We start from the raw sequence: 24,265 nt of genomic DNA on the forward strand, positions 1-24,265 counted from the left end.
TGTCTGGGAGTGAGGGAGCAAGCGTTTTAGTTTTTTTGGTAGAGGTCTCAAACTCCTTCTGCACAGCTAAGTAACTAAGCAGAGGAGAGGGCCTGCCTCTCGCACCATGAGCTGAGCCCTCCAAACTCATGCCTACAATGGGGATGAGATACACTGAGAAATTCAACAGACCTTCTACTGAATGAGTTGAACGGACAACATCATGCCACTGCGCTTACAGATTACGTCAGCTCTAAGAGGAAGGGTCTTTTGAAACATATACAGGAAAGCAACATAGGTCTGTTCCTCAATAAACTTTTATCCAGGCAAAACTATCGTGTTTTATTGGAAAAATAAAACCTGCAGATTGGCCTTTCAGGCTCATACTTCTGTGTAGGATTTGCGTCGATTAGATGCAAAATTTAAAAAATTTAGATGGGTACAGGAAGAGTTCTTTATCAACGTCAATAGTAGAGTAGGAGCGAGTAACAGTTATATACACACGCTTCCAGCCCGTGAGTAGCAATAGCTGTATGTGGTATCTCGTAGAGCCCAGGCTCAGCAATCACAGCACCAGTTTCATTCATCTCTTCCAGCAGCCTCCCGGCGCTCAACCGCCCCGGCAGCAGCACAGAAGGCCGGGTGGGATGGTGAGAGGTAGATTATTACTTCATCAGCATAAAAGTAACTGCGGGGTGGGAGGAAACGTTTCATAATTAGAACGCGGGACGGAAATTAAGGTTCCTACCAACTCTGCCACAGACCGAGTTTGTGATCCTTGGAAAAAAGCTCTCCGGCCTCCCTCTCCCCACCCGCACGCCCAGGGGCGGCGAGGCACGGGGAGACTGGAGCAGTGACAGTCCATAAGCCCCGGGAGACTGTCTCAGGTGGCAGCAGGACCTTTGCCAGGCCGGCAGGACCCGTCGCCCAGGCCGCGCTGTGCCTCCCCTCTAGCCCCAGCCGCAGACGGTAACTAACGTGCCGGTGTCCCGGGAGGGTGTCACTGCGGCGGCCTTTCCACCACCCCTCCCCGGGGCGGGGGCCGCTGACCCGGGTCCCTCAGCCGACCACCACCGCAGGCCGCTGCGGAGGCCGGGCCGGGCCCTCACGACGCAGCGCCAGGGCGGGCGGTTCCCCCTGTCAGGCCTCGTCGCTCCCCGGCAGCAGGTGCCGCCCGCCCGCCCCGGCTCTGCCCGCCCCGGCCCGGCCTCCTCAGCGGCCCGGCGGGCTGGCTGCAGGGCCCGGCGGAGCGCCTTTCGCAGCGCCGCGGGCATGAGGAGGGTATGAGGCGGGCGGCGGCGGGCGAGGTGAAGGCGACCTTGCCGCCGCTCCTCCCGCCCGCAGCGGCGGGGCGGGCCGCCCTCCTCACGGCAGGCTGCAGGTGGGTGGCTGGGGGGGGCCCGGTCCCGGGCGGGGCGCGCGGCTGCCCGCGGCGATGGCGGCGAGGGGGTGCCGTGGCGTGGCCGTGGCCGGCGGCGACCGCCCCGCTCCACGCTCCCGCCCCGGCGCCGCCCATCGCCGGGGCCGAGCCGCCGCGTGTGTCAACACGGGGCCGCGGCGCCGGCCCTGCCCCCGGCGCCTCCCCGAGGTCGCCCGGCGGAGGTCGCCCGGGCGGCGGAGGCCGCGGCGCGGCCGGGGAAAGGAACCGCCGCCGCCGCTGCTCGGCGCTTCCCGGGGAGGTAGGAGACAGACCCCGTCCCTCCGCCCCGCCACACCCGGGAAGGGGGGGGGGCCGCCCCGCGCCTCGGCAGGCCCCGTCCCCGAGGAAAGTTTTCCTGGATCTGGTGGCTGCGGACCCCGGCGGGATCCGCGGGCCGGGCCGGGCCGGCGGGAGCGGCCGCGCCTCCCCGCAGCCCCGGGGCGGGGGGGGGCTGGTCCCGCCGCCGTGTGGGAGCTGGAGCGGCCCCGGGGGACACCCGCCGGTACCGGGAGTCTGAGAGGAATTTAAAAGTTATTTCAGGTACTCTGCTTACCCCGTCGTTCCTCTGCTGCTAACTTTTGGGTTTTGGGTGTGCTTTTTTTAATAATTCAGTGAGAACAGTGATTTATTCTCTGCGCTTTGGGTGAGAGAACCGGCTGCATAAGTTGGCTTGCTCTGTTTAACCAAACCGTAATGGGCAGGAAGCTCTAAAAGCACTGTCTGCGCCGCTTTCAGTTCCAGCTGTGGCTTTTAAGTTGCAATTTCTCTTAAAAATTAATTTTCACTCACTTCTGTGTTTTTGGACCTGATTCTGCAGGCATGTCTGAGTTAACGCTGGGCATGTACGGTTGTATTTGTGGAGCGGTGACGTTATTTTACCATGTCCCCGGGGGAGGAAACTCAGCTGTGCCGTGTTTGTACAGCACCTTCTGCAGCCTGTCCGGGCCCTGTTTGGCATTCCCGTGCCCGACGCTGGTTTGGTGGCTTTGATGGGACCAAACAGCCCTAATGGGATGGTCTTGCTGAAAGCTGGATGAAGCAAACCCGTCCTGCTGAGCACTAGACCACGCTTCTTCAACAGCAGATGTATTGGAACGTCTCGTTTAGTGTCCCATGTCCTCTTGGTCTGTGTTTGCAAAGCGGAGATGTAATTGCGGCTCTTAGAGTTGTGCAGTTAACAACAGACTTAAGGTAGCAGTAGCATAGTCTTTTGATCTCAAAGGAAAATAAACCATTCAAGTATGTTTGGGTTTTCAAAGGGTATTTCCTCTTCCGCTGTCTCCTTACCACCTAGCCTTTGCCCATAGAGCAAGCCAGTTAGTTCACAATAACACTTCTTCTAATAGCGTATTAGATAAATCATAACAAACTAAATTTTCTGTCTGGTGGTGCTCCAGGGTGAGATTACACTTCAACAGAGTGTACTGTAGTGAAGGATCAAAATTCGAGCATGTTGGCATTTTAAAGAGAATTTCTTATGTCAGTATAAAACACATTTGTAACTTTTTCAGGGAAATAGGGAAAGGTTTTTGTGTTTTCTCTCCATCCCCCTTCTTTTTCATTAATTAGACCGATTGGTCTTGAGAATTCAAAAACTTTCTTTTTTCAATCTTTTTCCTGATGGAGGTAGTTGAACCAATTCAAGGTATTTCATCTCTGCACAAACCTTGCCGTATTTATGGTTTTAGTCCAATATGGTTATTATACCTCTATTACTACACTAGACTTCCATAGGGCAGCAGTTACTCAGTGGTCTTATAATTGCCCTTACCATTTGCGATCCTTTTAAAAAAGCAGTCATTATTTATGAGGTCCTGTTAGACAGAGCTCCACTAACAGTATTTTTAGTCATCTGCAAATCAAAACACACTTTAAAAAATGTCATCTTATAATGTAAATGCAAAGAGAAGTGGAGTTTATTGAAGGTATGCAATTTAAAAGCAAACCCCATACGCTCAACCTGACAAAGCATGAAGGGATTATCCAGATTTGACTCATCTGGGTAGATTGTGCATTTCAGGCTGACTGCTGAGCTGAGCAACAGTCCGCTGGAGTGATTTCACTGCCTGCTTCTCTGGGTTGTACCAGCCTTTAAAAACATTATTGGTATTCCAGAGCTGTTTGGGGTTTTTTTGAAGAAAACTAGGCTTGCAGTCCATGAGACTTGAAAAGATTGGAGATTCAGTTTGATACTTGGTGAAACTATGTGCTGTTCAATTTTACATAGGTAAGTTGAAAATCTTATGAGATTTTCTTCTGAGATCTTATACATCTTACGTGCAGTTGAAAATACTCTTTAAGTGAGCTGGAAAAAGACAATTCAAAGTCTGCTTGAAGTGAGATGAGGAACTTGCTTGGTGCAGCTCAGTTTTTGTTGTACTTGAAAATGACTATGGCTAAGCAACTCCATGTTCAATAGAAAGGAGATGCGTGATTTAGTTTGACTTCTTTCATTATAGAAGTCACAAAATCTTGTTTGGTATTTTCTGCATCAGATCCATAATTCTGGCTCGAACAAGTACTTTAAAAAAAAGAAAATCTGCCCTTGAACACGTAAAGTCTGTGCAGTTTTTTCACTGGTTGCACTTTATTTTTTAATTAAAACAGATCTTAATCTGAATTTGCTAGCTTCAGCTTCCAATCATGGATCTCTTAATAGTCTGTATTTTAAATAATTCTTAAAAACTGAAGTGATTGAAAGAGAGTGGCAGTAGTAAGAATGGGGGGAGGGGGTTATAGTAACTAAGAGGGAGGTTAGAAAATGTGTGATGTGTAAGGTTATGGCATAAAACTCATCTTTTTCCTGTTCTGTAAATATTATTCTGCTGCTTTTGCTGTTCTGTGAAGCACTGTCCCACATGTAGCTAGGAAGTTATAGATAGGATTTTTTTTTTTTAAGCTATTCAAGAGAGATTTCATCGTTCACTCATTTCCGTAGTGTTTGTTGCCATGGCAGCTAGCCAGCGGCCTTATTAGTGATTAAGGTGGTTACACCTCATTTTTGTGTTGTGTGGCACTGGAAACTATATCTGAAATACCATAAGAAACAGATGTTCTACAAAGACTGGAGTAAGTTGTTTCTATGAAGAGGCTGAAATGTTTCTGTCCTCGGACTGAAGTTATTGTATAGTGATGCTTTATATCTTTTATTACGTGCAGTTATGTTTAAAATGCCTCCTGACTTCAAGCTTGCTAAATGTTTGTAATAAATGTACTGTGTCTGCCATATGTTTGAAGCAAGACATCCATTAATTGAACAAGCCCATATTTTTATGCTTGAAAGAATTGACACTTACTTCATTGTAGTTACTAAATTGTACGTTAAGGGTAGAATATAACAAAAGCAGAGGTGAGACAGCGTAACGAGAAGCAGAGTAATTTTTTGTACCTCCTGGTCTCCAACTGTAGTCATTTCCAGTTAGCACATAGATAGAAAATCAATTGTAATCTGCTCATAATTGCTTTCCTGGTAGAGTTATGAGACATTTCTCTCCCCCGTCTTTTCTTTTTTTTTTTCCCCCTCTTTCTTTTTTCCTTCTCTTTTTTTTTTTTTATTTTTTCTTTTACCTCCATATTTTTTTCCTCTTCGTGTCTTGTGGAATAGGCAGCTCTCCAGAGTTAGAGAAGAAAAATACTGTATGGATATTTTTCAGTGTATAGCTGTGCAGCTTTAAATGTTTTTCTGTAGCAGCTTGGGGCTCTGTCAAAAAGTATGTTCCTTACCATGTTATTTAGTGATGAGCATAAATTGAGGAAGGTTTTCATAACCTTGGGGCTTTCTGCTTAGATGAACTAGGCATTTCTCTTTCACGTATCAGGATTGATTACTTCAGGGTAGATCACATTTCTTGTGTAAAAGGCTGAGATTGCACTACCAAAAATTCAAATTCTGTTTTGCTTAGTATGTAGTGCTGGGCCCGACACTTGACACTGACTCTTCCATTCTGCCAGGATATTGTATTCCCCAGTTAAGGAATTATTTTAGCTTTTTGGTAAACTCAGGCTCCATTCATTCTTGAATCACAGCTGCAGAATGAGAACGTTTTGAAAGAGTACTTTAATTCTCAGACTTGTGCTTCTGCTGTCCCAACTGGAAAGGTCTGGACAAGACCTTTTCAAAGTTTGCCCTGGGGAGTAACAAAGTTCACCCTCTGCAACTGCAAGATTCATCATTCTTCCAGGCTCACCTCACAGCATACGCCAGACTACCTCTCCTGACTGCCTGGCCGTTTTAAGGTTCTATTTGCTTGATTTATGATGTTAGTGTAACACATTAAAATTTGACGTATGTCATCCTCCTCCCTGGGAGGGGAGAGGTCTGTTTATGTGTACATACGTACGTACATGTATATGTGTGATTATGGGTAGGTAGATACAGAATAGAACGCTAGACCGTCCTAGGGTCTGCTGTCCTTTAAATGTAGAAAGCTCTTATGTGCTTACAAATACACCTCTGTTTTAGACAAAAGTGATTTGGCCCTGAGTTCTTTCAGGATAAATATGGCCTTTGCATAAAACTTGTGCAAAAGTATTATGCAAAGTATTTAAAATGTGTTATAATTACAGTTTTCTTGAGGGTGGATAGTGAGGAAACTTAAAGCTATGTTCAGGAGGAGGGATTTTACTTAACAGGAAGTTTATATTTTGAGAAGAGAGTGGGGAGAGAGGAGGGAGAGACAAAGCAAGACACTCAGTGGTTGGGAGTGCAGGAGACTTTAATGGACATTAATAATCCTCCCAATGGAAGAAATACAGTAATTTCTTTTGGTATGAAAGGAATGTCTTGGGAGGTGGTTGAAAGTTGCAGAGGAGTGCCAGAGATTGGGGAAGTGAAGCTGGAGGTGTTCAACTGTAAATGTGACACAGGTTATTGCAAATACCTGCAAAGCAGTCTGCTTGCTGCAAGTAGGTAAAGCTCAAAGGCTGGGAAGAGTCTTATATCCTTGAGTCATTTACTAATTGACAGAAACTGTCATGATAATTCCTAAATGACCATTTGAGTGCACCATCCTCCCCTACGCGCTGTAAAAAGTAATGTGTTAAGTTGTGAAATCAATGAATCAGTCCCATCAAACTTTGAAGTGAAAACTTTGCGATCAGCTGAAAATTTCTATTGTGCTGTGACTTAGACCTTTTATCTTAGGGCTAATGAAACTTGGTGGTTTGGCAAGATTGACTGGAAAAGGGACAGATTGCATTTCATCTGACAGAAGCTACTTTCTTAGTCTCCTTTTGTTCTGCAAACTGTTAACATAAGTAGCGGATATCTATAAATCCTCATCTCCATGCTTTTCTAGTCACCATTACATTTGGTGCCCTGATACTCAACAGGTCTCTTCAGTCCTTTGTCATCTGTAAAGCTAATGTTTGGATCACTGAGTTATCTGATCATTCCAGCATCAATGCATGGCCTCATCCTTGATGACAGGTATTTCTCTTGGAAAAAGTACCATCAGTGCTTTCATGGAGATCACCACTTTAGAGGGTCTGAGAGCTTCATAGTTTGCAGCAACATCCCCTAAGGCCTTTCCACCTTAAAACATTCAACTGATTTGAAAACCTCAGATGATTTCTCCTTCAGCAATAATTCCAATACGTACTATTTGTAATGCCAGATACACCTCTGGAAATGATTTGTTCTGGCTAGGGAAGGGCTATGGTGTACAAGTGCCCAGGGCTGTGCACCTGGGTTCATAAGTCTCTGTAGCAGCTGCTTCTGGGTTTGCTGCTGCTATTCTTGCTGGGCTGCCAACTGGGCTTTTGCCGCTCCTGCCAAGCAGTGAGTTGGACTCATTAGTGCTTCTGGAACTGTCACTGTTGGGATTACAATCTGGGTTTCTTGAAGTTGTTGCTGAGCTACAGCCCATGCTTGCTGCTGAAAGATTAAAATCAGAGTTTTCTGCTTCAGCTGTTGTTTCCACAGCCACTTGTTCGCTTGTCTGTTAATAGCTTTTTATTGTAGCCATTGTGTGGAAGAAAACAAGATCTTGTGTCATGCATACATTGATGTGACTTTAATCTGGTTCCAGCAAAAGGCTGCATGGCTCACAAACTCCCACTATCTGGAGTTTGACCTTATTACCAGGGCTCATTCAAAGTTTCGACTTCCTTATGTTATAAGTGAAACTTGGTAAACCACCCTTGCCTGATAAATTGGGAGAATTAAAACTGCAGATCTTCTATCTACAGATCACAGTCTCTCCATAAGGTTTTGTTCAGTATTTGGTGATGGTCTTCCTTCTGATTTGTTTCATAAACTGTCAGCTCCAAAGTGTCATGAGGCTGTGGTAGCAGTCTCTACTTCACACCGGACACCTTGCTAAATTTCAGACATTAGTATGTTACAAGTCGGTTACCTTTTGAAGTGTACAGCTGTTGCAAGAGAGACCCTGGATAAGCAAACTCATTAGTGTGAAAACAAGCATCATCATCTTAAGGCTTATCTTTCTTGCTGTGCTGTACATACTTCCATGAGCAGTTGGAGTTGTTCATCTACAGCTTGAATACGCTCATCGCTGTGCCTGTGGGACCTGTGGAGAGAGAACATTTGTAGCAGGCAGACTGAAAACAGATGCCTCCAGCAGGCATTGTAAGTAGTGTTTAGTTCATCTGCTGACATGGAATGCTTTTGTGGAAAGTAAAGCCTCGTCCCTTGATAAGTGCAAGATGACATTGCAAAAATAGGTAATAAGGCCAAATAGGCTCTATTAGCAAGAGTGTAGCCAGCAGATCAAGCCGAATGATCATTTTCCTCTCTTTGGCACTGATGAGATTGCGTTTGGAGCACTGTGTCCAGTTTTGGTCTCCAAAGCACAGGAGAAGACACTGACTTACTGGAGCAAATCCAGTGGACGGCTACCAGGGTGATTAGGAGGCTGAAGTACATCACGTACAAGGAGAGACTGGGAGAGCTGAATTTGTTCAGCCTTACTAAGAGAAGACTATGCAGGATCTTATTGCTGTCTTCAGCTGCATAATGTGAGGGTACAGAGGAGACAAAGTACTCTATTTGGAGCCATGCAGCAAAAGGACAAGAGACAGCAGTCACATGTTACAGTGAAGAAATTCTGTCTGGAGATGAAGAAAAATGTTACCGTGAGGATCCGTAAACACTGGGACGGGTGCCTGGGTTGTGGAATCTCCAGCCTTGGACATGCTCAGAAGTTAACTTGGAAAAGGCACTGAGCAACCTACTGTCGTTGACCCATGTTGAGTGAGGGTTTATTGGACTAGCTGACCCCCAGACATCCCTCTCAAACTAAATTATCTAATTTTAAATGTTAATAGCATCACCAGTTTGGAATGAAGTCTTCCCATCTGCATCTGTCATTGTCAGATCTAACTTCATGACAAGGTGGGACTCTGAAAAGCAAAATGTGAGCTCTGGGGGCCAAAAAGGGCTCATAATATTAACCTTAATGAAGAAATTTGTGCAGGTATTGACAGGGCTAAAATCTAGTTGGCTTTCCAACCTAAAAAAAAAAAAGGAAGAAAAAAATATTCATAAAGGGGAGACTAAACATAAGGAAATTTGTTCTGCAAAATTAACTTTACTTTAAAACTGGCAAAATTCTGAACTCAGGATTAAATGACTCTCACACTCGGAAGACCTACAAGACTTATGTGAAATCACTAACAGGTGCTTTGTCTCTGATATGTTAGGTTATTAAACAAAAGTGGGCAAGCTGTATAAATGTATTAAAGTATAAAATACAAGGATTTCAAAGCCTGGTGTGCGTAGTTCAGTATGGGGACTTCCTGGTGGTCTCTCTTGAGTTCAGGGATACAGTGCTGAAGAAAAGCCATACCTAAATGACAGGTAGTCAGGTAGACTTCTGTAGCTACTTTATTTCTATTAATTTTTTAACTTGGATTTGCAGCTACAGTAACCCAATTTCTGTGAGCTCTGGCTATTGTTGCTACTTGTCAGCTCTATTAAAAGCTTCCCCAGAAAGTAAGAAATAATTATATACTAAGTGCGTCTCGACAAACCGCGTGACCATCTCTGCCTTCCCTGATTCTTAACTTACTAAATCCGGGTAAAAAAAATGGACCTTAACGTATTCTTTGGCACTTTCATCTCAGTAGAGAGTAAATGGCAAGGCTGAAAGTCTTGCAGAAAATCCACTGCTGGCAGCTCTCTCACAGAAGGCTCCAGTCCAAAATGACAACTGCAGCCGTGTGGTACAGGCACAGGAATTGTCTCTCAAATAAGCATAAGCCTGTGAAGCCATTTAGGGCGATGCTGAGTCCAACCAACACCTTGAACTCTGTCCAGGAACCCCAGAGATTATGGAGCTCTGTTGCCAACAGCATGACCTGAAACACAACCTGGCCATGTCGCTAGACAGTTTGAGAGGCCTATTTTCCTCTGACGAGCCTTTCAAATTCTTAATAATAGTCTGTGGCAGAGATAAAAGATGTTAGGTTGACTAGCTAAGTCTCTTAAATTTGTATTTAAATGAAGAGAATACTTTTTTTCTTCACATAACCATGTTAGTTTTGTTAGAGGATTTTCTTCTGACAGAACAAATTTGAATAAAAGTACTTTGCTAAGCATGACGGCGTACACTTTGTACAGTTGTAGGCATTGTCTGGCCGCCCAATATTGTCACAGGGAAAGTTAATTAGACAGTTCAAATTTTCATGCTCAGAAAGCATCCAGACAGCGTGACTCATTCTGGAAGTGGGAAGAGATCAAATCTAATGTGTATTGCTGGAAACTTTTTTTCTTCTAGAGTGCTTTGTATCTCAGTGTCTCAGCTTCAATTCATAAATAATAAAATTAAGAAAGAAATTAAACAGAGTGCCTTCCGGTGATAATCTTAGAATAAACACCATTCCCCCATTTGTTGCAGAAATCGGCAGCACGTTCTATGCTGCCCTGGTGTTGATGATCTTAGTGCATGGCAGGGGTTTTCAATGTTTTTTGGCTTGCAGATGCCTGAAAACCTGACAGTAGAGCTGGAGGGCCCAGGATCGAAGTAGCTGAACTGCAGGTTGGATTTTATTTGGTTTATTTGGCAAAGTGTGTAAAAATAGGACAGACACTTTGGTGTCTGTAGACTGGAATTTGAAAACCTGTGGCAGGTCTTTTTTAAATTATTTTCTTTTTTTAAGGATTTTTAATCTGGAAAATTTTCTTAATAACTTAACATGTTTTAGGCTCGTATGTCTCTAAAAAGGGCAGAAACAAATACAAGATGATGGATTAAAGCACAGTTTCAAAGAAAGCTAAAAAGACTATTAGAGCTACATCTTGGTGCTGGTGGCAGCTGTTGTATTTTTCCCTTATATTTGCATTTTTACATAAAATAAAAAGATATGTTTTTTTCATACAGGAAATGGTAGTTGAGGCCACAGTCCTAAGGGAACACTCACAGAATGGGGTGGGTCTTGCACATGGCTGTCGCAGAGGAGGGAGTGAAAGGATCTACCCCTACGGACACACGCGTAGTGGCAAAATTGAACCTTCGCTGGCCAAACTGGGGAAATGATCAAATTACTGATGTCTCTGATAAAGGAAAACATTTCCCTGATACGATTCACTTTCAAAATGAAAGTCCTTGCTTCAGAAAATGTGTTTCATTTCAAGAGTAACTTCTCAGTGTGATACTGACGAGTGATGCCAGTGTTTTTGTTATTGCAGAATGATGCTTTGTGCTTCCCGCCCTGGTGGCTGGTATGGCTCAAGTCTGTTGGGCTCCTTACGTAGGCAAACTGTGCAGTTAGGTGCAGCTGCAGATGGGCACCACGGCGTCTCATGATGAACAGCTCGTGGTCACAGCCTTTGTCTACCCACAGACAAGGAAAGACTGGATCTGTTTGTACTTGTGGTCAGCAAAAAAGTAATAGAGTGATAGAATGGTTTGGGTTGGAAGGGACCTCAAAAATCATTTAGTTCCAACTCCCCTGCCATGGGCAGGGACACCTTCTGCTAGACCAGGCTGCTCAAAGCTCCATCCAGCCTGGTCTTAATCACTACTTATGATGAAACTTTGGGTTTTCCTCTTCTCTTAAAAACATGTTAGAGGTTGTCATGATAAATGATGCAATGGTTTGCTCAAATCTTGCGTGCAGTTGATACTGATGATCTAATGGGTTTAAACTAGAAACTGTAGACCTTCTGACCTTCTTTTAAGATGGTGGCCCGCTGGAAAATGCTTCTCTGCTTTTTTAAATCTTAAGGATAGCTACAGACAGTTGAGTCTTCGTTCAAAGAGTGAAAGAACTCTTTGCTGCTTTATTTTAATGCATTTGAAAGTGCATATTTTTCTACAGAGCAATTACACTGCATTTGAAAATGTAGTTGATCCTTTTTAAATATTTTTTAAAGGCTATTTATTCTGTCAGCAAAGCATTACTCATATTTGTCATAAGATCAGTTTCTCAGTTGTTTTTCTGAATTCTAGGCACTTTTTACTGGCCATTTAGTTCACTCCTCTGCATGTCTGCAGAGTGATGGTGGTTTTTTTGTTTTTATGACCATGTGTAGGTACAGCCTAGAGCACCACTTACCATTCCTCACAACTAAGTAAACTTCTTTCAAAATGTTATGCTTAAGATAGTTTGCATCTCTTAACATACTAACTGGCAAAGAAGAATTTCTGTTGTATTGCCACCTCATAATTTTGAAGATAAGCATCTCCCTCAAGCCCAACAGCATATGTAGGATATTTTGCAATGGCACAGCAGTGAGTTTTGTCTGTAGCATACAACCGTCATCTCTATTTCAGAAATGCAGTGGTATGTAATTGATTTAACTTGTGCAGTGTGTTCTTGCAAATGCATCATTTATTACTGGAGGTTTAGCATAAATTCTGCAACAAAAGAGAATTAAATGCTTTAATGGGAGAAGTTGTCTTTCTAATTGCTGCAATAACACCACTTGAGTTACAGAATGACCATTTTGTGTGCTTGCATAAAATAATTTCTTTTTAAATAAGGCTTTGTTTTCAACATGTTTGAAACAAGAAGAGTTGGCTGGAACTAGCAGCTTTTTTTTAGGGTGTTTTTTTTTTCCTTTATAGTAATGTTTCCCTAATATCTTCAGCCTACACTGTCTGAATTTCCCAGCTGCTCCAACTCTCCCTCCCTTGGTCTTTCTGATCCTCCCATGCATCCCATGCATGCTTTTCATACCAAACTGGGCAGCGGGGGGGAGGGGACGCTCTCCTTCCCACCCTTCACCCAGCTGAGAGGTTCACCCTGGTCCCCGTCTCTCTGCAGGGTCCCCTCACCTAGCTGGGTGCCGTTCGGAAATCTTCCACTGCAGGGTCCCTGAGTTAGCCCATCATCTTCAGCCAAGTCATGATTCTGTGCTGTTTAATTCAGTGGCATTAGGGACCTGGTGAGCACTGCACATGATGTCTGGTCTCTGGGAGCCACAAAAATAGGTGTTTATAGCTTATTGATCTTGCAAGACCAGAAATTTGAAGAGCTGTTACTTTTGCTGTATTTTGGTGACTGGATTTAACTTACCTGACTCCTTGTATTTTAGAAATAGTAATAGGAGATGATTGAACTAGTCAGGTTGTTGGATTTGGAGGTTTTCGCACAAGAAGTAAATACCTCTTTGTTCATTCACACTGTGTACCTCCTAGTGATGCTGTTATAGTCCATCACAGATGTGATGGGAACACCACAGTTTTTCTTACTAAGGTTTCTTTGTTGACCTCAACATGCTCAGTAGGAAGCCTTGTGTACTAGGTAAACCTTAACACGAATGTTTTTCTGTCAAAGAATCATAGAATTATAGAATACTTAGGATTGGAAGGGACCTTTAAAGGACATCTAGTCCAGCCCCTCCTGCAAAGAGCAGGGACATCTTCCTGATGTCCTGTGATTTAATAGGATGGTTTGACACGCTGTAAACCTTGGGCAGCCCAACGTCTTTTAGGGAAGAGCTGAGAAGATGCTTCCAGAACAGGTAGCTGGTTTAAGTAGCTGACGTTGTGCAGAAGAAAATATCTTCTTAATTCATGCAACTACAGCTTGATAAAGTATTTTCTGTAAATTAAACAATATAGCATGGGTCGTCAGATTGTATCTGTTCTGACTTTGGTCATAGTAAGTGCTGCAGGGTTGCATTAGCGTGAACATTACTCTGCAACTAAAGCTTAGACCTGGTTCCCTGATGACATGCCCTTGGAGTATGGAGAGTTGGTTGGGGGTGAGGGGAGGCACTGTTCCCGTAGAAGACATTAAGGGAGCATATCTTTGCAAGTAAACGTCTTACAACCTTATTTTTAAGGCACATTTTGAAGCCAGATCATACACTTCCCCTAGTTGTGCTTGTAGAGCCCTAAATACACCGATCCTGTGCTATGGAGTTCTCAATTTGTTCCAGATGCACATAAAGGGTATCATACGCGTCCTCTGCTGAAACAAGCATTTCTGGTATCGCAAGAGAAGCGCCTGGCTCTAATCAGGAAGATAGTCAACTAATGACTAGCCAAATGGTGCTGCTTGCATTTAAGGGCAGTTCTTGGACATAGGTGAACTGGACTGGCTTCTTATTTTGCCTACAGAAGTTTTAATATGCTTAACATTATCCAATACCAGCAACTGAGGTAGTCTAAATACCACAGCAGGGACTGATTAGCTTTTTCAGATCACTGCTTTTATTCGCAGTTTGCAAAGAGGCTTAATCCAGTGCTGGAGATCAGGCATCCCACTGTGCTCGTGGGTAGCTTTCTCTCACTCTTTGTGTTCACAGTGGCAGAAATTAGTGAGGAGTCTCCTCCTGCCTCCGACTTAAAAGCTCCAAAATAGTGGTGTTAGTAGTTGTTCCTAGGAGTGTTTAATGGACAGTGCAGTGAAACTATAGTTGGGGTTTCTGCTTTGCGGCTTAATATCTGGGCACATGATAAATGCATCAGTGTAATAGCATGATGGTATGTGATTTCATTTACTATGTTGAATCGCTTTAGTATCCACGTGAAGCTTGGGAAATTACTCAAACCTATTCACGTTCTTTTTTGCTTTTAAGTCCCAGTAGATGTTTCCCAGCAGATCGCCTGTCCTCACAAGCAGAGGAGGACAGCTGCCTCTGTGGTTCTCAGTATTGCTTTTAGTCATGTAATGATGGTGAAGTTCAGTGAATACACTTTTCTAGTAGTCATTCAGATGAACATTTGCAAATGTAGAATCCCCCCTTCTCTGTGCTGAGCTGTCTTCACTGAAGTTACAAGCAATGGCAACTTTATTTGAAAGTCCACATTGCTTCACTTTTTCTTTTTATCAGGCATCAAACCTTACTACTGTTACATCGCTAAATATGTGAGTTGCAGGGCTTGGTGGCGTTGGAACTGTTGGGCAGTGAGGGGAGGGGAGGTGTGGACTGGAGCTTGTGTTTCCACGTAGCTTACTTCAATAAAAAATACAAACAATAAAAAGATGGCTATGGCCTAGCTCCTGACTTCTGTTCAAATATTTCATCATTGCAAAGAGACAGGAAGATCTTGGCGTCTTGAACAGAGCTGTGAAATAAAAGGGAAAGAAGTTCTGTTGCAAACAAATATGAGTGACTCCAGAACAAAAGAGTGGTTCATAGTTCCTTTCTGCCAAGTGCCCTAATGTTTCGATGCCACTGCCTAAAAATATCCATTATTTCACATATTAATATTACGTGGGTTTAGTTTAATCAGTTTCACCTTCCATTGGAATTACTCACAAGTACTCTGTTAGAGTTGTGTGTAAATGCAAGTTTATTACATTTATCAACTGATGTTCAGAAGTGTCAGGAAATTCAGAAAGCGGTTTCTGAATACATTTCAGTGTTTAGTGTGGGCTCCTTTCATGCCGCCTTGCACTTTGTACCAATATGATTAATTTTGCTAACGAGAAAAGGGGAACACAAATAGCTACTGATAGATTTATTTCTCTAATATTTTCCCTTACAAAGAACTTATTGTTTCCATAGTAAAGGGGTTATATTCCATAAGACTGATATATTTTAATAGGAACTCCCAACTTTTACTACTTAAAAATAATTCCTTTCTTTGTTTCATGAATTAGAAACAATGAGGAGAAGCTGAAGTCTGCCCAAGCCAGGTGTTTCTTGTTGGCAGCCTGCTCCCTAATGACTCTGGCTCTCATACAGCAGCTGCCTGCTAGTCTCTTTTGTATGGCCTATTGTTGCTGCACACCCCTCGTTAATACACATGCTGCCCGGGGCAGACCCTGAGAATGACATCAACTTGCTTATCTTAGAAACCTCCGAACCTGATGCAGGGTGGGGAGGTTGCCTTGCATCTGCCCGGCCAACTAATTGTGAGCTCTGCGGGTCGTGATTGGCTCCGCGTCCGCTCAGTAATAGGTTAAGCAAAGACATCGCGGGTCCATCTGTTCGTCCATTCATTGTTCTGCTTGCTTGCCTGAAGTCTGCAGCTGAAATCGTGTTAAGGAGTTGCTTCTGGAACAGCTACAAGAAACCAATGTCTGTGTGTTTTCCAGTGAACGTAAGTATATGGGCTTCTCTCTGCAGAAATGGGATGTTTCACCTTTCTGGTGTTTCAGCATATCAGTTTGCATTTGGACAACGTAGCTAGCGTGTGTGTCAGCGGAGATTTGCGCACTTTGGGTGTATCTTGGAAAAAGAGGGGAAGAAAAACAATTATGTCTGAAGACTAAGTGTGTTAAAGAGCAATGATCTCACCCAGTGCAGTCTATTAATGAACTTTCAAAAACATCGGTAATGGTGTATTTCCAAGAACTTGAAAATGGTAGGCAGTAGCCATCAACAGAACAAATTCTCCTCTAGTCCCCTGGGGAGAAGGGGAGGTTTCAACTTTAAGTTATAGGTATTTACCCTTTTTTGCAAATAAGCTATTATTTACTTTAATTTATGACTGGTAGAAAAAGCCTGTAAGAAAAAAAAAATCAAAGAACTTTTCCATTATACCATACAACGGATGAAATTTCCAGGTTTGTGAAAATAGGAAGAGCTCCACTGTGGGATGTCTGAAGGTACTGTAGTGCAAGATAGAGCATTAGGATGCTCTCAGGTGGAAACATGTTACAGTCAAAGGTTTTGTGCTTTGAAAGCTATTCGTAAGTGTGTCAGATCTAGCCTGGCTATTTTTATAAAGTTTCTAATCTGTTTTGTTTTATGTTTTGAGTTCAGATGTTAGGCTGAAGAACAAACACTCTATACTCCATGAGCCTGTGTTCCAAGGATCCCGTAAAGAAAAAAAAAAAAAAAACAAAACAAAGACCTTCATATATCAGTTGGGAGGGAAAGAGAGCATATAAAAGGGTTAAAAAGAGGTTTGCATTTCTACCACATGCCCTATTGTGTGAACATATGCATGAGTCTATTGAAAGTTTTCAGAAGATGGGCAGGCCACCAGTTGCTGGTCTCCTGCAGTTCCAGTAGACATCTGTTGCCCCAGAGCATTAACCAATCTGTTCAATGGGACATCCTTCCTTTGTTGGATAGAATGATGCAGACAACAGCACTCGCTGAAATACAATGGTAATTAAATACATAGAAACTACAGCAGTAGGTATTTATTACATATTCATTATTTTATTTGCATTGTTGCAGTATCTTTATCATTCGGATAACTGATACATTAATTTTTTTTTTCTTTTCTGATCAGCTCTGCACTTCTGTTTGTGACAAGTAATGACAGTGTTTCAACAAACTGTGATTTCAATATTCTCCATTTTTTGTTTATAAGGCTTAGAAAAAGTCTGCCTCTGTGAAAACATGCTGAACTATTTCACTTTAGAATGTATCTTCAGAAACTTTTGACGGTCTTTTGAGAATACACAATTTCTGTTACGCTACGTCACATGACACACTATTTTATTCCTTGTTATTTTCCTCTGAACTAAATTTGCATTAAATTGCTTTTCTTATGCTCAATTGTAAGTGGAAAATATTCTGAATACACATTAAAAGATTAGATGCTCTACTTGCCCACATCCCTTTGAGGAATATATTTCTGTTTTGTGTGAAGGTGAATTAAGGGGCTGATTATTGTTAGTGGAAAATAGTGGTGACTTCTAAGAAATAGGAAAGTATTACACATCCACAATGTAGTAGCACAGTGCTCATCCAGACTATTATAGTTATACTTGATAAATGTTGTTGACTCAGTAATACAGTATTTTAGGCCTTTAAGAGTGAACCTAGTGTGAGATACTGTAGTTTTAAAAAGACTACAGTTTAAAACTTACGTTGTCATGAGTATGTCTAAATTGGGAGTTACCTGTTTTATTAACTTTTTCATAAATATAAATTCTGTTACTCAGCTGCAGTGAGCATAACCAAAAGTTGAAGACACTCTTCACAAGAATTTTTTGGCTGATTTTTGTTTGGCTTACAGTTGAGTCAGAATTCATAGCAGATATTTTTCTTAGCTATATTGCATTGTATCAGTAAAGCATACTTTAAAACCATACGTGCGTAATGAGAGTTCCTTGTAAATAAAGAGTGCAGGGAGTTCTTGTCTGTCGTTCCTCCTTGGATAAAGGACCTTTTCTGTTTTCTTGAGCATCATTGTCCTATATATAGGTACACTAGTGTTTGCTTGGAATACAAATTCATTCAAATAGACTGACTGGCTGGCATGTTGCTCTTCGCTAATCAAATCAAGATAAAATAATCAATTCCAGCAGTGTTCAGCAGTAACATCTGATTTTCATGGTTCTAATCAATGGATCTCATAAAGGACATCATGTTGGGAGCTCCAAAGTCTAGCGTTTCTAAGAGATGCTCCTGACCACAAATACGGTGTACAAAGTTCACAGACATTGTAAAAATTTGCCTGAAAAAAAAATAGTTTGCATGCAGAGTTCAGCCTAAATGCCAGGAATAGTGCACTGCTTATGCAAAACTATTTCAGAAATCTTTAGCTTTGGATTTACAGTGTAAACATAATTTTATCTAGCCTTTACAAGCAATAGTATGGTGACTATATACTCTCTGTGGCAGATTTTAAAGCTGTTGCTCTTGTTACTTCCTTCTTTAAATAGTTTCTGAAAAACAGTAAGAGTTCTGTGCAGAAGAAGCAATTAAATATTGGAGCAAGATGGAGATTGACAGGAGACTTAAAGCAGATAGCTGTGAGGCTGATTATGTATACATTCCCAACAATGGACAAAGCTCGGTTTATGGTCATTTTTCATACGCAGTTGATGTGCAAATCATCTTAAGTATGTTTCATGTAATGCCTGATCTTCAGACACATTCATATGCTAGTGACTTCTTTGAATCCCACTGGAGGGTGTTATGGTTGCGGTTGCTGTAAAGCACTTAAACTTCAAGGAAGAAGTGACTGGAGAATGACTTAAGTATTATTTTAACTAACACTAAAAAAAAAAAAAAAATCCTCTTTCTGATCTGTGCACTTCAAGCTTTGTTTATTCCATGCTGTTAATATGCAGCCTCCTCTTCCCCCCCTTCCAAAAAAACCTCCTCCCTCTACTTTTGGTTCAATACTAAAATGACATTTCACAGTACATGGATTTAGGCAGTGACCCATTATCTCCCCGCGCTCTGCGGCAGCGGTACATGAGCCAGCTCAACTTTTCAGTCCAGCTTAAAAGTGTTGCCCATTAACTAGACTTCCTCGAGTCAGAGCAGATTGTGGGGTTGGTGGAACAATGATGTCGGGGCTTCCAGATTGGTTTGGCAGCTGCATTGTTCTCCGAGGGGAAACCAGACGCACTTAAGTCCCGCTCTCTTTCATGGGCTTTTGTTCATACCAAATTATTCTTTCGCTGTGCTAGTATTCATGATGGTATGTTAAAGGAGCGCATCCTAGCAACTAAAGGCTGGTTGCTAAGCAGCTTCGCCTCCAATAGGGGTTTCTTGTTTGAGATTTTTTTTTTTAATTTTTTTTGTGTGTGTCAGTCCTGTAAAGGCCACAGTGTTGGTTTTTTAACTGTATCCTTTTATTGGGATATTGTTGTGATTTGTTACAAGCGCTGTGCTATCGAGTGCATTACATTAGTTAGTAAATCATTGTGGAAAGGTTCATTTCCTAGATTCTCATTGTGTTTAATCTGTGGTGTTGCTTGAAATCCTAAAGCTTCGAGTGTAAGAGAAAGTAATAGTCTTTGGTATGCTGCTTGAGCTACTGCCTTCTGACAAGACCAGATCTAAATAAAACTTCAGTGTATTTTCTTTCCTATCAGTCTTGCCTGTATTAAGGTGCGGGTGATGAAAATACTGATTATTTATTTATTTATTTATTTAAACTAGAAATGCTTAGGTAAAGTGAGGTTTTGTGCCCCATAACCAAAAAGCACCACTACAGTGGCGATGTCTTAGCAGCACTCAGCACCTATAGAGTCTGCTTTTTACTGAGACTGGAGATTTTTTGCTTGATTCTCTCCAGTCTTAAGCCTGGATGAATTTCTTGTGTGTGCACTCTCAGATCTTTATCCCAAGAAGAGGCAATTATACCGTATTTTAAAAAGACCGGGCAATTTTTAAATGCTAAGCTGTAAGGGGATGGGAGAGTTAATGTATTTGCTGACAGAGATTTTGGCTATTCGTGAGACATACCTGTAATTTGTGTTAGTATAGATCAAGAGATCCTGTTTGACATAATGTTTTTTCTCAGTATATCCTCCTTGGTGAACCTTGTGTCTGTAATGTATCTGTCAACTTCAGTTGAAGTCCTTTGCCTCTATATCTTGCTTTTATGTTCTGCCTTGCAAGACGGAAGTGTGAAAGAACTCTTTGTTTTGTAGTCTTCCCTTAATGTAAATTCTTCTTTTTCATGGTAACCTTGCAGTACAATTGGTCCATATGGTCCATTTTTATCTCTGAGAAATAATTTATCTTTTACTTTCTTTATTGAAGCACTTAGCAAAGATTCCTGTTTAAAAGAACAAAATAAGGGAAAGAGGTAGCAATCTGCCTTTAAATGTAGATTGTGGAAGTAATCCTTGTGATGAAACAAGTAGCTAATTTCTGTATAACTACGGTTACGCAGAATTCCTTCAGAAAAACTGATGTGGCAAGTACATAAATCCAGAAAGCTGCAACTTTTCTTCTTCTGTTCTTCCTACATGACTTCCATCTATATATTTAGTTTTGATTCAGCAAAAGGTTTGCAGAAGTCTAGTCCAAGAGTCGAAATCAGCTTTTCATTTTGTTGCCTTGTTGGCTTGATGAATGGTCTGTTGCAATTGGTGCAAAGACTTCCATTGGCTTTATTTGCCATTAGATCAATCCATGTCTCTAAATGCTGTATGTGTTAGTAATGCAGCACTCTGTTGAGAGCAATTAGTCTTTCTTGACTTAATTACCACTTTATAAGGGAATTCAGAAATAGTTTGAGTGTATTCAGTTGAACTGATAGTATCTTTTAGGGCCAGTAAGTTTTTATTTAATCATGTTTTCTGTTACCAATTCATTTTATGTGTTATGATGTCTTACATTTGCCTAACCAAATAATCTAGTACTGTGCTAATTTCTTTCTATTCAACAGAGAGTTGAAGGTATTTATTTTAAAAAGCTTTTCTAGTATTTGTATTTTATAGCTGCATTTTTTTCATTGTTACAATACTGTCTTAAGCTAGAAGAAATATCTTGGTTCCTTTAAATCACGACAAGACTTCCGTCTCTGCATTAGAGTAGGTAAAATTGCAGTATTTGCTTTCCTATTCTTTCATAAACCCCTTTCTAGAAATGTTTAAGTAAAAGCATTTAATACACTTGGAAAACCGATGATCAGTTGTTTATCCCCATAGCTACGGATGTACCTTAGGAAAAGTTTTTCCCCAAAAAGTTTTCCATGTTTAAAAAAAAAAAAAACAAGTCATATTTCTCTGCTAGGAGAGAATACATGCGGTTCTGAGGAAGCAGCAAGAAAATACAAAGCAAGTAAGATATGTAACCAGTTGCAACGTTTTTGTTCCCTCTTTAGGAATACGGAACACTTTATATTCAGGAATACAAGAAAAACAGCAAAGTGGAGTCAAGTACATGCAGCAGCTTCATGGGCTTGAAGGATCATCTGGGGCATGACTTAGGCCACCTTTATGTGGGGAGCACTGGCACACAAATAAATGCAATTGTACCTTGGTCAATGGCGGAGAAGCCAACGATGGATAAGGTGAATTCTAGGAAAGAAGATGTGGACAAGGAGGCATCTGAAGAGACTTCTGGAAGCTCCAGCTGTGACTCTGAAGAAAGTACAAATTCTGATAATGATTCAGAGAGACTGAACAATTCTGCATCAGAATCACATTTATTGCCTAAGACTCACCGGCAGCTGTGCCGATCTCCTTGCTTAGAGCCTCATATACTGAAAAGAAATGAAATCTTGGAAGACTTTAGGATAGAAGAGGCTCAGATAGTACCTAAGGAAGTCAAAAAGCCCCCTGATGTAGTGAAAGAATATCAAACCAAACTGGAGTTTGCACTTAAGTTGGGTTACTCTGAAGAGCAGGTTCAACTTGTACTAAATAAACTTGGTACTGATGCTTTAATAAATGATATTTTGGGAGAACTTGTCAAACTTGGGAATAAAACTGAGACTGATCAGACTGTAACTAATGCTAACACTACTGTAATGCGTGAAGCGTCTTCCATAGAGTCTCAGAGGTCAGAGTCTCCACTGCAGGAGGATGTGACGGAGGATGGTGACAACCTGAGGCCAATAGTTATTGATGGCAGCAATGTTGCGATGAGGTATGTGACCATGAAGCTTTTGCTTTTATGTTTAAATGGAAAGAGAATGACCTTGTCTCATTCAAGCACTGATGTTCGGTATAATTGCCTAAAACTGTGTCCATGTTCCCTCACAAGCGTCGTCGTCGATGACAGAGTATGCCAATCAGGCTAGAAGTCTGTAAGAGTTCAGTGACAGCCATCAAATCTCTCCTTCCCACTGCCAATCTAGTACTTAATTAACTTTTGGTACACTTAGTAAACCTTTAGTAGGCACCATTGCTATGGGCAGTTGCTGTATCCAGTTACATGCAGGAGGTTAAAGCAAATGTAAGATTCCTTAAGATCATAAAATTGTGATTTATTATTAAGTGGCTTAAGGAATACTTCTCCTTGGTAGGCTGTTCTGTGGTAACTAGTCTGTCTCTAAAGTTGGTCTTGGTTATCAGATTTGGAGTTAGCTTTTATTGCCATTAATTCCTGAGATTACTATGCTTTAGACTTTCATTTACATGCCCACAGATAACAAACACATTTACCTACAGCATTCACCCATCCTGACCCTGGTCATTAGGTGCATAGCAACAAACCTGTCTGTGGGGAGGCAGGAGGTTCATGCTTCATCAATGATTAGAGAGGGAAGGAAATGGCAGAGAGGTGCAGAGAGACGAGGGGTTTTTGATGGCTATATAAGTGATTAAATGACAAATTGGTTAGTAACTAATTGTGTAACTCATAAGTATTATCTGATCACTTGCACCATGGTTTAGAAGGTCAGTTTTAATCTTCCGATGACTCGATGTGGTTTTCATTAGTTTATTAATAGAAGTTCCTGTAAGACATTTCTGGGCTAAAGGCCCAGGGGTTTTTTTAGCTCCTAATCAAGTCAATTACCTTTAAATGAGGCTTTTAAAAATTAAATTTAAATACAGCTCTTATTTACAATTATATGATAGCTTTTGCTTATTTAAGTAGATGTGTTAGCCCATAAAGCAAGGATATTACTTCTTCGTAAATGGGTTATTCCTGTGAGTTCTTTCTACCTGATGTGTCATCCCTAATCTTTTTTGTTCCAACTTAAGCTGTAAAGGAAGTATGTCCTGTTGAACAAACACTATTCTGGTACTCAACCCAAGAAGTTACCCAGAGGCTTCTAAAATGGGTTTGGATTGTATATCACATAAATCCAAAACATTTGTGTAAGTGTTAGCTAGTTAGCACAGCTCAGACTTGGTGGGTGGACTTAGGTTCAACCTCTCCCTCAAACTGCACTGAACGCATTCCAGAAGTAGCTCCATGTCAGTCACTTTTCCTTAATGTTTATTCAGCTATTAGCATAAATATTTAGGACCTGCCTTCCTATGCTCAATTTACTTTCTTGACCACCTACATGAAATGAGCCAAATATGAATGCGTGCTACAGGGCCTTAAAACAGGTTAAATCTATTAATATAACAGTCTTTCTGAATTCAAGAATCAAATTAACAGGTCTTTACTTGCTTTCTACCAAATTTAATCACAGAATCACTCAGTTTGAAAGGGACCTCTGCAGATCTTCTAGTCCAATCCCGTGCACTGAGCAGTGTCAATTCAAGGCCGTGTCAAGTTGGGATGGAGACTCCACATATTCTCTGGGCCAGTGTTTGAATGCCCTCACTGTAAGAAAGTTTTCTTTTTTTATGCTTAAACAACATTTGTTGTTTTCCGGTTTGTGCCCCTTGCCTCTTGTCCTGTCACTGGACAACAGTGAGAAGTCAGTTTCTGTCCTCTTTATTCCCTCCCATTGGGTATTTATACAGATGTGTACGATCTCCCCGGAGTCGTCTTTTCTCCAGTCCCAGCTCTCACAGGCTGCCCTTGTATGACAGGTGCTCCAGTCCCTTGATTAACTTTTGTTGTCCTTCACTGGACTCTCTCCAGTATTGTCCGCATCTGTTTTATACTGGGGAGCCCGGAACTGGATCCAGCACTCTAGATGTGTCTTACGAAGGCTGGGCAGAGGGGAAGGATCACCTCCCTTGACCTGCTGGCAACACTTTTCCTTCTGTGCTGCAAATGCACATTGCTGCCTCATGGCCAGCTTGATGTTCACCGAATCCCAAGATCATTCTCTTCAGACTCATTTTCCAGTTGGTTGGCCACCCAGCCTGTACTGATGCCTGGTGTTAGTCCTCTCCGGGTGCAGAACTGGTATTTCCCTCTGTTGAACTTGCTAAGGTACCTGTTCA

At 41.8% G+C, this 24,265-nt stretch overlaps 1 protein-coding gene across 4 annotated transcripts in view; it reads left to right on the forward strand.

Annotated features, from left to right (window-relative positions):
- Positions 1-988: 988 nt before the first annotated feature.
- The window catches only part of ZC3H12C (zinc finger CCCH-type containing 12C), a 49,069-nt gene continuing 25,792 nt past the window's right edge, over positions 989-24,265 (forward strand). The window contains exons 1-2 of one of the 4 annotated variants that reach the window (XM_054225117.1): positions 989-1,360; positions 21,292-22,058. In XM_054225117.1, coding sequence (XP_054081092.1) covers positions 21,364-22,058 — 695 coding nt within the window. In that variant the 5' untranslated portion in view covers positions 989-1,360; positions 21,292-21,363. Of the gene's footprint in view, positions 1,361-1,567; positions 1,659-1,678; positions 1,940-14,711; positions 15,862-21,291; positions 22,059-24,265 lie in introns of those variants that run through there. The other 3 variants (XM_054180745.1, XM_054225107.1, XM_054225098.1) reach the window with 3 other exon arrangements.

The sequence above is a fragment of the Rissa tridactyla genome, chromosome 1 (assembly GCF_028500815.1).
Source record: "Rissa tridactyla isolate bRisTri1 chromosome 1, bRisTri1.patW.cur.20221130, whole genome shotgun sequence".
NCBI classification, from domain to species: domain Eukaryota; kingdom Metazoa; phylum Chordata; class Aves; order Charadriiformes; family Laridae; genus Rissa; species Rissa tridactyla.